Source organism: Trachurus trachurus (assembly GCF_905171665.1).
Source record: "Trachurus trachurus genome assembly, chromosome: 6".
In the NCBI taxonomy this organism is placed as follows: Eukaryota; Metazoa; Chordata; class Actinopteri; order Carangiformes; family Carangidae; genus Trachurus; species Trachurus trachurus.
Window position 1 is genome coordinate 32,409,186 of NC_139897.1, and position 13,112 is coordinate 32,422,297.

General features: G+C 42.5%; 1 protein-coding gene across 1 annotated transcript in view; it reads right to left on the reverse strand.

The window, feature by feature from the left end:
* aass (aminoadipate-semialdehyde synthase) overlaps positions 1-13,112 on the reverse strand; it is a 39,726-nt gene that overhangs the window by 14,499 nt on the left and 12,115 nt on the right. The window contains exons 9-17 of the mRNA XM_083973878.1: positions 12,194-12,342; positions 10,508-10,630; positions 9,446-9,557; positions 9,177-9,236; positions 8,511-8,578; positions 3,638-3,759; positions 3,345-3,474; positions 1,923-2,033; positions 929-1,037 (exon numbers count right to left, since the gene is read on the reverse strand). Coding sequence (XP_083830004.1) covers positions 929-1,037; positions 1,923-2,033; positions 3,345-3,474; positions 3,638-3,759; positions 8,511-8,578; positions 9,177-9,236; positions 9,446-9,557; positions 10,508-10,630; positions 12,194-12,342 — 984 coding nt within the window. The remainder of the gene's footprint in view (positions 1-928; positions 1,038-1,922; positions 2,034-3,344; positions 3,475-3,637; positions 3,760-8,510; positions 8,579-9,176; positions 9,237-9,445; positions 9,558-10,507; positions 10,631-12,193; positions 12,343-13,112) is intronic.

Sequence of the window (13,112 nt, forward strand, 5' to 3'; positions counted from 1 at the left end):
CAACTTGTTCTAACAGAGCTCTGACACTCGTTTTTAAGTACGTTTCGAACAGAAATTGAGGCTCTTTCATCATTTTAAAGTCGTTAAAAATCAATACATCCACATGTCTGAAGAGAAAATCAGCTGATATTTATTATTTTACTATAAATATTAAGGTATAAAATTAAAATTCACTTATTTTTATGCTTTACATTGTTGCTCTTATTTTGTCTCTTGTCTTGACAATGATTTCTTATTTTTAATAATGGTGAACACGATCTATAGAGACTGAGATTGCTCAAATATAATTTCCTAAGTGAAAAGAAGTGAATGACTTTGCTCTGCCTGAACATGCACACACACGCACACAAATGTTGAAATATGTGTGTGATGTCTTTCTGCTGTTTGGATATTAAACATTAAATTGTGAAACAGTCCTGGTGACTCAGTGCTGAAGTGCAGGAGGAGGTCACAGTGAACGGCAAACCTTTTTTTTTTTTTTTACTGTAGATGTGTTAATGTGTCAGGGCAGTAAATGATCGACTGAATCCTCTCACTGATCAATAATCAAAACTTAATTCTTCTCCTTCTACTTTCATTCATCCTTCAGCCGGCGCCTGACCTGGATCTGTCAGAGTCACAGCTCTGAATCAAATCCTTATTGATTTGGAGAAACTGCTCACACACACACACACACACACACACACACACACACGGTCAGAGCAGAGTGTGTGTGTGAGATAATGATTGTTTGAACACATGTAGTCAGAGTGGTATTGATCCGTGGGAACAGACTGAGCATGAGTCCACATGTTGCTCAGCGCTGAATTTCACACAGGCTCAAGAAACAGACGTCACATATGAGGTGACACTGTTTCTGTGTGTGTGTGTGTGTGTGTGCGTGTGTGTGTGTGTGTGTGTGTGTGTGTGTGTGTCTGCGCTGACTCACCGTGCAGCCGTCTGCTTTGGCCTGGTCGATACACTCCATCGCCAGCATGTGGTCGATACCCGGGTCCAGACCCATCTCATTCACGATGGTGATGCCCGCCTCCTCCGCACTGACACACACACACACACACACACACACACACACACACACACACACACACACACACACACAGACATCAATATACAGTATATCTATTTTTTTTTTTCATCCTGAGATAATTTTCTGTCTTTTATCTATTAATATCTTCCATTGTATCAAATGGAAGCTGCAGTAAACGTTGAAGAATTGATTAAAAATCTTAAAGGGATAGTTCAACATTTTGGCAAATTGGCCCATTGCCATAATCCCTATAGTCATAGCAGTAGGTTCGTTACCTTTAATTGTCGGTGCAAGCTATTTATAGAACGGCGGAGCAGAGCCGTGAGCTGCTCAGAGCTACGCTACGGAGGCTAAAGGAATTTCTTGGTTTCCCTCATCAAACTCATCAAATACACAATCCAACAACTCAAAAACGCTGTCGTGGACAAGTTGTAACCTGCACATTCACCACGCTATGAGATAATAACACAACGTTACCCGACAGAGTTGTTTTAGAGGGAAATTCATGCACCGCTGATGCGCGTTGCCTTCAGGGGGCAGTTTTTCAGCAAGCAGACTCTGCATTTACCCTGTATTTACTTCGAAAACGTCTCAGTTTCGTAACGTTGTGTTATTATCTCATAGCGTGGTGATTGTGCAGGTCACAACTTGTCCACCAGAGCGTTGTGGAGTTGTTGGATTGTGTATTTGATGAGTTTGATGAGGGAAACCAAGAAATCCCATGAGCCTCCGTAGCGTAGCTCTGAGCAGCTCACGGCTCTGCTCCACCATTTTAAAAACAGCTTGCACCGACGATTAAAGGTAACGAACCTACTGCTATGACTATAGGGATTATGGCAATGGGCCAATTTGCCAAAATGTTGAACTATCCCTTTAATGAGTCCTGTTGGATCACCTGCTCTGCAGCTCCTTCATGGCCGGACTCAGGTAACTGGCCGTCACCATGTTCACCTTCATCTTGATGCAGTGTTTGGCGATGAGCGGGTGAAACGAGTACGGCAGCATACTGAAGAGAGAGAGAGAAGATGATGAAAGCTGAGTCTTTCACTGCTTTAATGAACAGTACACCCTCAGGGGCAGATACTGAATTAAAAAAAACATTTATTAACTCTCATAAAGGAAACACACGGCACTTCCCTTGTTAGCGCCAAGCTTCTATCAGCTATTTTATCTAACATCTCCTTTGGTTTCCAGTCAATTTCCTGGGGGGAAAAAATCCTCATAATTTCCTATATAGTGTATAATTAATAATAGTTGTTTTTTTAAGACAAAATTTGCAAATTCTGTAAAAAGTCATAACTTTACTGGCTCGTTTTAGGAAAATTATGGATCATACCTGCGGGGAAATAATCTGGAAAATCTAATAAAACATTTTTTGTGCAAAACTCAAGCTTTGATTGGTTGTTGGGGCCAAAATCCACCTGTCCTTGTTCTCTTGCTGAGCCAAACTGTCACAATGAAGCTTGTAGGGCTGTAAGTGTTGTTTAGGCCCCGCCTCCTTTTGGGGGCAGGGCAAATCCCTAACAAAATTTGATGGAAATACAATAAAACCTATTTTTGTGCAAAACTCAAGCTTAAATGGGTAGTTGGGGCTAAAATCCACCTCTCCTTGTTCTCTTGCTGAGCCAAATGAAGCTTGTAGGGCTGTAAGTGTTTGTTTAGGCTCCGCCTCCTTTTGGAGGCAGGACAAAACCCCCCCCAAAATAAGATGGAAAATACAATAAAACCTTTTTTTATGCAAAACTCAAGCTTTGATGAGTAGTTGGGACTAAAATCCACATGTCCTTGTTCTCTTGCTGAGCCAAACTGTCACAATGAAGCTTGTAAAATCTGACACAGTGTTGTTTAGGCTCCGCCTCCTTTTGGGGGCAGGGCAAAATCCCACCAAAAGTAAGATGGAAAATACAATAACACCTTTTTTTGTGCAAAACTCAAGCTTTGATTGGTAGTTGAGGCTATAATGCACCTGCCCTTGTTCTCTTGCTGAGTCAGACTGTCACAATGAAGCTTGTAGGGCTGTAAGTGTTGTTTAGGCTCCGCCTCTTTTTGGGGGTGGGGCAAAATCCCACCAAAAGTAAGATGGAAAATACAATAAAACCTATTTTTGTGCAAACTCTGGCTTTGATTGGCAGTTAAGGGTTAAATTCAAATGGCCTTGTTGTGTGGCTGAGCCAAACTGTCACAATGAAGCTTGTTTAGGCTCCGCCTCCTTTAGGGAGAAAATTAAGACTCTTTATTTAGAATAAAAAGGAGACAAGAAGCTTTTTTCTTTTTTCTGCTTGACAGCTCTTTTCCCTGTATGTTGTGTGATCTTTACCTGATGACCAGGTCATGGTCTTTGATCAGGGAGTCCAGGTGTCCCTCCTGGCTGCCGACGTCCAGCGTGACGGGGATGGTGTTGGGATATTTGGCTGCCAACTCCTCCGCCTGTCTCAGCAGCACTGAAGCTGAACACAGACATAAAAAACAACAACAACAGAGAAACAGCGTCAACCAAAGGCAGGAAACCAGGAGGTCAAGAGAATAAAAAACTCATTTTGTTGGACAATAATTGACAATCCTCGCCTCTGAGGTGGTTTGATCAATAACTGACAGTGGAGAATCACTCACCCACAGTGACCTGAGTCTTCTCATCACGAGTCAGATACTCAACCACGGGTGTGGACACGTATCCTGAACCCAACAGCAGAACTCGCTTCATCCCGGCCTTCTTCATGATCTGAGCCTTCTCCCTGAACGACATCACACACACACACACACACACACATAAACACACACCTGTAGGGCTCAAGTACACCTGGACATGTCCATGCAAGTGACTGGAGGACGAGAGGATGAATCCTGAGGTCGGGGGTCTCTGTGACACCGATGTATTTAAATGGACGGTGTCTCTGAATACTCTGACTGTGAGTTGATTCATATTAAAATATATTAACTAAACAAATATAATCATTGTAGAGAGACTGTATCTGTTTAAATTAATGATTTTAACATTGGACAACGTACAAGAATAAAGGAACATGATGGAAAACAGATGCTGTATGTGCATGCAGGAGGGGAGCAATGTAAAAATAAATTATATAAAATTAAAATGTAATAATTAAAAAGAATTCTATGAGAGAAAAGCTAATTTTAATTTAAATACTAAAACTACAACCTGCTGCATCTCCATGGTTGGTTATTGTTCTTACAAAATAAAAGCACATGTAAAATCAATGGCTTGAAAACCATGTGAGCCAAATATCAATATTAATATTGCTCAATATTCAACTGTTTGTCATAATTAATGTTTAAGTTAACAAAAAATGTACAACAGTAGTACATTTATCTTTGATTTATTATAGTCATTTGGCTAATCTTATTATTAAGTAACCTTAACATAAAGTGACACTAAAATAAAAACACCAGCTGCATTATTACTATAATTCGATCAATAACTTAATTTACTTACACTTTTACTATCAAATAAGAATATTGCTATTGTATTTTCAGCCATTAATGTTGACGTTCATCAATGTTTAAGTTAACAGCAGCAGTACAACAATGTTTCATTAATTCAAAACACATTAATAGTATATTAACTTTAAAATTCAATAAAATACCAGTTATAGTAATTTAAATATTATGACTATAATTCTATCAATACTTTAATTGACTTAATTATTGTATTAGTCAGAGCTACAGAAAACACTGCTCACTACTTATACTGTCAATTCGTTACATCTTCATAGAAGGAATAAAACATCTAAATGTGAGATGTTCATTCATTTCACATTACTTTCTTTAATAATACAGTTAAAGACTCTGTTTGCATCTACATTTAGTATATCTACATTAATACCAGAGCACTGAGGTCTGGTTTCATTTCTAACCCTCTTAATCAAACCCAGGTCGTCTCCAAACAAGTGGATTCAGTTAAAAAGTGTGATTTTGCACGGTGGATTATCTTAACACCATAACAACAATAACACCATAATGGAGGCATCACCCCGAACGACTTGTGGCATTAATATCCCCCCTCCACCACCACCCCCGCCTCTATTCCCCCAGGAGTCAGAGCCCTGCGCTCGTTAGCTTTGGCCTAATTGGATGCGACACCGCACACATGCACGAGTCACAGCGGGGTTGACCGGTGGTGGTCGGGCCGCCGCCAGGCCTCAGCTCCTTAATTAAAAACAAAAAGAAAAGAAAAGAAAGAGGTTCCCCTCAGGAGGATTTCTCCCCGAGTTTACATATCTTAAGGAGCTCGGAGGATTAAGATTTGGTGGCATGGCTTGTCTGGAAAAAAAGATACTAATGATACTTAGGATCAATTAGGAAGAAAACTCATCAAGTCTGAGAAGAGTGTGTGGCCTAAATATGAGCGAGGAGAAGCAGCGCGAGGCTTCCTCTCTGCTGTTTAAAGAGTCTGAGTGTTAATAATCTACAGAAACAAACAGTGTGACTGCTGCAGCAGCTGAATATATTTGACCAAGCTCATTTAAATGACCGAGGCTGCAGATAAGCTGAGAAAAGAAACGAGTAGCTAGGCAATCAACAGAATTTGAAAAAAAATTAATTAATCAAAGCAGATTTAATAAGATGAAACTTAATGAACAAGAAAGCTGCGGAGGATTTTTAATGAATGGTAAACATGCAGATGAGTGGATTTTATTTTAATTTTTTTGGAGGAGTCAGAGGAGAGGATTGAATTCTTGAAATCTCTGTGAGTCCAGAGCAGACGGATGTTTTATGCAAACCTTAGCTAAAGGGACAACTTTAAAAGTTAAAGGTCAAACACTAGTTGTCTTCACCATGTTAAATAATTGTTGTACATGGTTTCAATTTAAGTTATTTTTCAATGATAGATAAATAGATAGTCCTTTATTGTCATTCAATCATGCATAATAGTGTTCAGAGAACCAAATGACGTTTATATCGATAAAATTGACCTAAAACAACCAGAATAAATAGATAAGTATAAAATATGGATCGTAGAAATACCGAAAAAATAGGTTAAAGCAGAAGTAAGCGATCCGGTCGTTTTGGCTAATGCTGCGTTCCAGGCAGGCTTTTGAAACCGTACATTACAGCTTCAAGTCACAACTTACGATTTTGTAGCGTTCCAGGCAACCCACTCGTGTTTTTCCGACCTGTTTTACCGGTGAAAGTCACTATAACGGCCACTCGTAACTTCTGACTCGTACCAGATCGAACTGGTACGACTTCACAGGTCGGAAAAACACGAGTTACGAGTTTCCTTGAACGCACCATAACAGTCCTCGTCCCTACGTCACCACATTCACGGCGTCCCTTGGCTGCACACACAGCCCTGCATGCCGTTCTCTCTCCTCATTGGATCAAAACTGTAGGATACGATAAATGTTTTCTCCTGGGCTCAGAGCAGAGCAGAGTGACTGACAGACCCGTGTTTCGGTCCAAACACTCTATGTAAGTGATTGCTGTCGGAAGATATACCTATTTAAGACTTATATTAACACAAATATATCACTTACTTCTGCTTTAAGTGTTAAGTGCGGAAAAATTGGGCTAATAGTTCCCCTCATTTCCAGTCTTTGTGTTAAGCTAAGCTAAGCTACTCATCCTCTCGTCTGACTTGCGTGAAGATGGTCGACAAGTTTTCCCAGATTGATGGCGGCGACAGATGGGGTGATGATTTTATTTATCTTTTTTTTCTTCTGAGTGTGGGTAAAATGAAGAAGGAAAAAAAACGTTTCTACCCCTCGATACCTAAGAGCAAACTCCGTCAGCGTCTGTTGTTGGTTAGCAGTAGCAGCAGCAGCTAGCTTACTAGCACACACTAGTAAGCAATTCAAGGTGTTAGTGCAGAGGCAGGTTGGCACAGCAGACGCCAGAGGAGGGCAGCACTGTGCAGGAACAACCACAACAAGACGTAAAGGGTTAGTCGCTACACGTCGCTAAAGACGTCTCGAACTGCCGGGTTTAAAAAAGGTCAGAGAGAGAAAACAGCAACGATAACAACAACAGGAGACTATAGCAGGAGAATATTAGACCTACCGAACATTTAAAGGAGCTATTTGTTCAGTTTGATAAATGACGAGCATAAGCGAGAAAAAGTAAAAGACATAGAAGCTAAACAAGAAGTTAATTGCTTCCCACCTTTGTTGACTCACATTCAGTAGAGGAGACAGAAATATTACTGGAGACTCTTCACCACAACATAACAAGACCGGACCAGGTGCTGCTAGCTAGTTAGCATGCTAACTTCAATGTAAGAAAAAAAATGAAAGAAGTAGAAGCTAACCAAGATTTAACGTTGGTGTTGGTTTCCACCTTTGGAGACTCATTACTATGAGAATGATGTACCAAGATGGGCTGGAATTAGCTAGTTAGCACTCCCAGCTGGGGCTAGCTAGTTAGCATGCTAACTTCAATGTAAGAAAACAAATGAAAGACGTAGAAGCTAACCAAGATTTAACGTTGGTATTGGTTTCCACCTTTGGAGACTCACTACTATGAGCATGATGTACCAAGGCGCGCTGGAATTAGCTAGTTAGCACGCCCAGCTGGGGCTAGCTAGTTAGCATGCTAACTTCAATGTAAGAAAACAAATGAAAGAAGTAAAAGCTAACCAAGATTTAACGTTGGTGTTGGTTTCCACCTTTGGAGAGTCATTACTATGAGCATGATGTACCAAGACAGACTGGAATTAGCTAGTTAGCACGCCCAGCTGGGGCTAGCTAGTTAGCATGCTAACTTCAATGTAAGAAAACAAATGAAAGAAGTAAAAGCTAACCAAGATTTAACGTTGGTGTTGGTTTCCACCTTTGGAGAGTCATTACTATGAGCATGATGTACCAAGACAGACTGGAATTAGCTAGTTAGCACGCCCAGCTGGGGCTAGCTAGTTAGCATGCTAACTTCAATGTAAGAAAACAAATGAAAGAAGTAGAAGCTAACCAAGATTTAACGTTGGTATTGGTTTCCACCTTTGGAGACTCACTACTACAGTATGAGCATGATGTACCAAGACGCGCTGCAATTAGCTAGTTAGCACGCCCAGCTGGGGCTAGCTAGTTAGCATGCTAACCTCCAAAAGGTAGTGAGAAAATAAAATATGTTGGTTCTTGAAAATAAAGGTTGATACAGAAAGTTTCTTCTAACAGGTACATTAATGTTAACGTTAGCTTTGTAGCACTACCAAAACAAATAGCTCCTTTAAATAAGCTGCTACAAACTGTAACCATCAAACTCTAGGTTACTAAGGTGAGCTACATGAGAAAACAGAGGTTAAGTGTTACCTGTCTCGTAATCTTTAGACATGTCATCCATTGACTGGTTGCATTAACTCAGACGGAACAGGTGTGTGCCAAAGTAATTTTGTTTTCGTTTTGTTTTTTACATTTATATGATTATTAAAACTTTAAATTAAGTTTGTTATGATCTCCAAACAGACAGATGCTTTTCCATAAAGTCAAAAACACAGAACACAACAGGCAACAGAGTCTGAAACAAGTCTTACCTTCTCTCTCGAAGTTTATCAATGTATTCAAACTTCGGTGTAAGTGCTCCGTTTGAAGTGATGACGGCCTTTGGAAACAAAAATGATAACAAACCTTAGAAAAATATTCTTTATCTTCTAATATTTCTACAGAATTTTAAATAAACAAATCAATAAAGTGCTCGTGCGTGGTGATGCTCCACCCAAAAATTTGTCTTAAGATCAAAAACTGTGATTGAATTTCAGATGTTTGTTGTTTTATTTGTCATTAGATGTTTAACAGCTTTTATCCAATCCTCTTATCTAACGTGAATCATTTTAAATCCCTCAATGAAACTTGGTAAATTGGTTTAAAATGTCAAAACTAGGGCTTACGATGCAGGATGGCCGCTCAACGGAGAATAAAAGCTAAAACATTAAATCTATACTTTGTTCTTGGGTCATTAAATCAGTCGTAGTGACAGTATTGATCAAATTTTATCTGTAGATGTGTTGTTGCCAGTTGCTATTAAGTAACAATGGTAACAACAGCAATAGCTAACGACAGGGTTGCTTTTCCAACAGCCGAGGCTCATGGGTATTGTAGTCTTTCTTTAGCGCCGTTAGCCAAAAATATTGTTGTGTTTTTTGTGATGTAAAAACAGCAGCTACTTCGTTTGTTATATAAACTGTGTAACATTTACTCACGTCTCTGACTTGTGGGCTGAAGTCCTCCTCGTCCAGCGGTCTGTTGGCGTCCGACGGCAGCTGATGATGACGACACAACAACACTCAATTTACAAAACTGGCAGAAAATGGCAGAACAAACAAACGAACAAACACCCGTCCTGTCATGTCTTCCACCACGTGAAACCCAGCGCAGCGCTCACCCAACAGCAAACCTGACCCGACGGCGACGATGCAGAGCGAGACAGAGAGAGAGAGAGACAGACTCACCTGTCGCCCAGGTGTCTTACCATCTCCCAGATGTAGGGGAAGAGCCGGTCTCCGAAGTACTCGGTGGCCTCGATGGGAAGCTGAGCCGGAAGGTTGTCGATGGAGCACATGAGGATCCCGTAGCCCTCCACACTGGAAACAGATCACACGTCCACATCAAACACAGACAGGTGTTTTTTTCCTTGCTTTCAAAGGGATAGTTCAACATTTTGGCAAATTGGCCCATTGCCATAATCCCTATAGTCATAGCAGTAGGTTCGTTACCTTTAATTGTCAGTGCAAGCTATTTTTAGAACGGCGGAGCAGAGCAGCAGGCTGCTCAGAGCTACGCTACGGAGGCTCATGGGATTTCTTGGTTTCCCTCATCAAACTCATCAAATACACAATCCAACAATGCTCTGGTGGACAAGTTGTGACCTGCACATTCACCACGCTATGAGATAATAACACAACGTTACGAAAATTCATGCAAAACCGCTGATGCGCGTTGCCTTCAGGGACAGTTTTTTATCAACAGTCTCTGTATTTCCCTCTAAAACAACTCTGTGTGGTAACGTTGTGTTATTATCTCATAGCGTGGTGAATGTGCAGGTCACAACTTGTCCACCAGAGCGTTGTGGAGTTGTTGGATTGTGTATTTAATGAGTTTGATGAGGGAAACCAAGAAATCCCATGAGCCTCCTCCGTAGCGTAGCTCTGAGCAGCTCACGGCTCTGCTCCACCGTTCTAAAAATAGCTTGCACCGACAATTAAAGGTAACGAACCTACTGCTATGACTATAGGGATTATGGCAATGGGCCAATTGGACAAAATGTTGAACTATCCCTTTAATTGTATGTTTAATGTTTGCAATCTTTGCTATTTTGGGTTTTATTTAAAATTGTATGTTTTTTCTGTTTTTTTTTCTGTTTCCAATTCTTACTGTTAAATGTTTTGTTTTTATGTGAAGCACATTGAGTCGCCTCTTGGTATGAAATGCGCTGTAGAAATAAAGCTGCCTACAGGTGTTTACAGGTGTTTACAGGTGTTTACAGATGTTTACAGGTGTTTACAGGTGTGTTCATGGCGGAGAGGACCTGTACCTGTCGTGGTCGATGTGCTGGTCGGCGTCGTACATACAGAACGGTTTGTCGATGGTCGTGCACTCGGTCATGAAGTCGATGGAGCCGCCGGCGTCGGCCGAGATGTCACAGATGGCGAGAAGCCTGAGAGAGAGAGGGAGAGAAAGAGAGAGAGGGAGAGAGAGAGAGAGAGAGGGAGAGAGGGGGGGAGAGAAGGAAGAGAAGAGGTGTTGGTGAGGTCGGGAGGACGAGCTGTGAACTGTCGCTGTGTTTACACGGGGGAAGATAGTCAGGTGACCTTTAACCTCCGTGGAGATACGACGACGACCTGCTGAACTTTTTATCACTTCACTGTCACAGAGAGAGAGAGGTGGTCGACCTCAGAGAGGAGGAGGAGGAGGGGGGAGGGGCAGAGAGAGAGGTGGTCGACCTCAGAGAGGAGGAGAGGAGAGGGGAGGGGGGGGGGGGGGGGGGGCAGAGAGAGAGGTGGTCGACCTCAGAGAGGAGGAGGAGGGGAGGAGGGGAGGAGGGACAGAAACATGGCCGACTGGACAGAGAGCAGGTTATAAGGGAAGAGGAAGGGAGGAAGGAGGTAGAAAGGAAGGAAGGAAGGAAGGAAGGAAGGAAGGGAGGAGGATGGAAGGAGGTAGAAAGGAAGGAAGGAAGGAAGGAAGGAAGGAAGGAAGGAAGGAAGGAAGGAAGGAAGGGAGGAGGATGGAAGGAGGTAGAAAGGGAGGGAGGAAGGAAGGAAGGAAAGGGTAAAAGGAGTAAGGGGGTGGAGAGAGGAAGGTAGGAGGGAGGGAGGGAGAAAGAGAGGAAGGAAGAAAGGAGGAAGGAAGGAAGGAAGGAAGGAAGGAAGGAAGGAAGGAAGGAAGGAGGGAGGGAGAGAGGATGGAAGAAAGGAGGAAGGAAGGAAGGAAGGAAGGAAGGAAGGAAAGGGTAAAAGGAGTAAGGGAGGGGTGGAGAGAGGAAGGAAGGAGGGAGGAAGGGAGGGAGGAAGGAAGGAAGAGAGGATGGAAGAAAGGAAGGAGAAAGGGAGGGAGGAAGGAAGGAAGGAAGGAAGGAAGGAAGGAAGGAAGGAAGGAAGGAAGGAAGGAGGGAGGGAGGAAGAGAGAAAGGAAGAAAGGAGGGATAAAGGGAGGTACAAAGGATGGAAGGAAGGATGGAAGCAAAGGGTGAAAGAAGGGAGAGAGGGAAGAAGGTAGGAAAAAATGGAAGAAAGGAAGGAAAGCGGCAAAGAAAGAAAAAACAAATGAAAGAAATGGAAAAAGTGAGGAAGGAAGAAAAAAGACATCAAGGAAAGAAGGACAAGTGAAAGAGAGAAGAGTGTGTAACGATTGCAGAAAAGGAAGGATGGAAGGAAGCAATAATAAGGATAGAAAGAAAGAAGGGGGGAAGAAAGAAAAGGGTAAAGGGAACAAAGAAAGAGAGAGGGAAAGAAAGAAAGAAAGAAAGAAAGAAAGAAAGAAAGAAAGAAAGAAAGAAAGAAAGAAAGAAAGAAAGAAAGAAAGAAAGAAAGAAAGAAAGAAAGAAAGAAAGAACCTTGTGATAATCTCGGTCTAAACAGAAGTTAAATCCTGACTTTGACTTGAAGCCGCCTCCACGTCGTCATGGCGATCAGGTGACCTGTGTTCAGCCATGTTTTGACAACAACACTTTGACCTTTGACCTTTACATAGAGGAAACACATCTCTCTCTCTCTCCTACTTGTGCGGCAGGTCCGGCGCTCCCTCCCCGTGGCCGCGCTTGGAGCGCGGCGGCCTCATCAGCTTCTGGGCGTCGATCCTCCTCAGCAGCCGCGGCGTGTGAGGGTCCCAGTAGATCCCGTTGATCAGGCAGTTGGTGTACGGAGCCACCTGAGGGACAAAACACACCAGACACGTTCACTCTTTAATCACACTGCAGCTGTTTTATTAAAACTTTGATTAGTTTCTGGTTTTTAATTTCCTTTTCATCGCTTTTTAACCTTGGTTTAGGGTCCTGTTCATTTTTATTTTTTTAATTTGCTGATCGTTTTGGATGTGTTACAGCTAAAGGTGGATTTCTGCAAGAAAGTTTCTTTTTTGGCAAATTTCTTCCTTCCTCCCTCCCTCCTTTTATCCTTTCCTTCCTTCCATTCTTCCTCCCTCCTTCCTCTCTCTACCCCTCCCTTACTCCTTTTACCCTTTCCTTCCTTCCTTCCTTCCTTCCTTCCTCCCTTTCTCCCTCCTTTCTTCCATCCTCTCTTCCTTCCTCTCTCCACCCCCCTTACTCCTTTTACCCTTTCCTTCCTTCCTCCCTCCCTTTCTCCCTCCTTTCTTCCATCCTCTCTTCCTTCCTTCCTTCCTTCCTCCCTCCCTCCCTCCTTCATCTCTCCACCCCCTTACTCCTTTTACCCTTTCCTTCCTTCCTTCCTTCCTTCCTCCCTCCCTTTCTCCCTCCTCTCTTCCTTCCTTCCTTCCTCCCCCCTCCTTCCCTCCCTCCTTCCTTCCTCTCTCCACCCCCCTTACTCCTTTTACCCTTTCCTTCCTTCCTTCCTTCCTTCCTTCCTTCCCTCCCTCCTTCCTTCCTCTCTCCACCCCCCTTACTCCTTTTACCCTTTCCTTCCTTCCTTCCTTCCTTCCTTCCTTCCTTCCTTCCTTCCTTC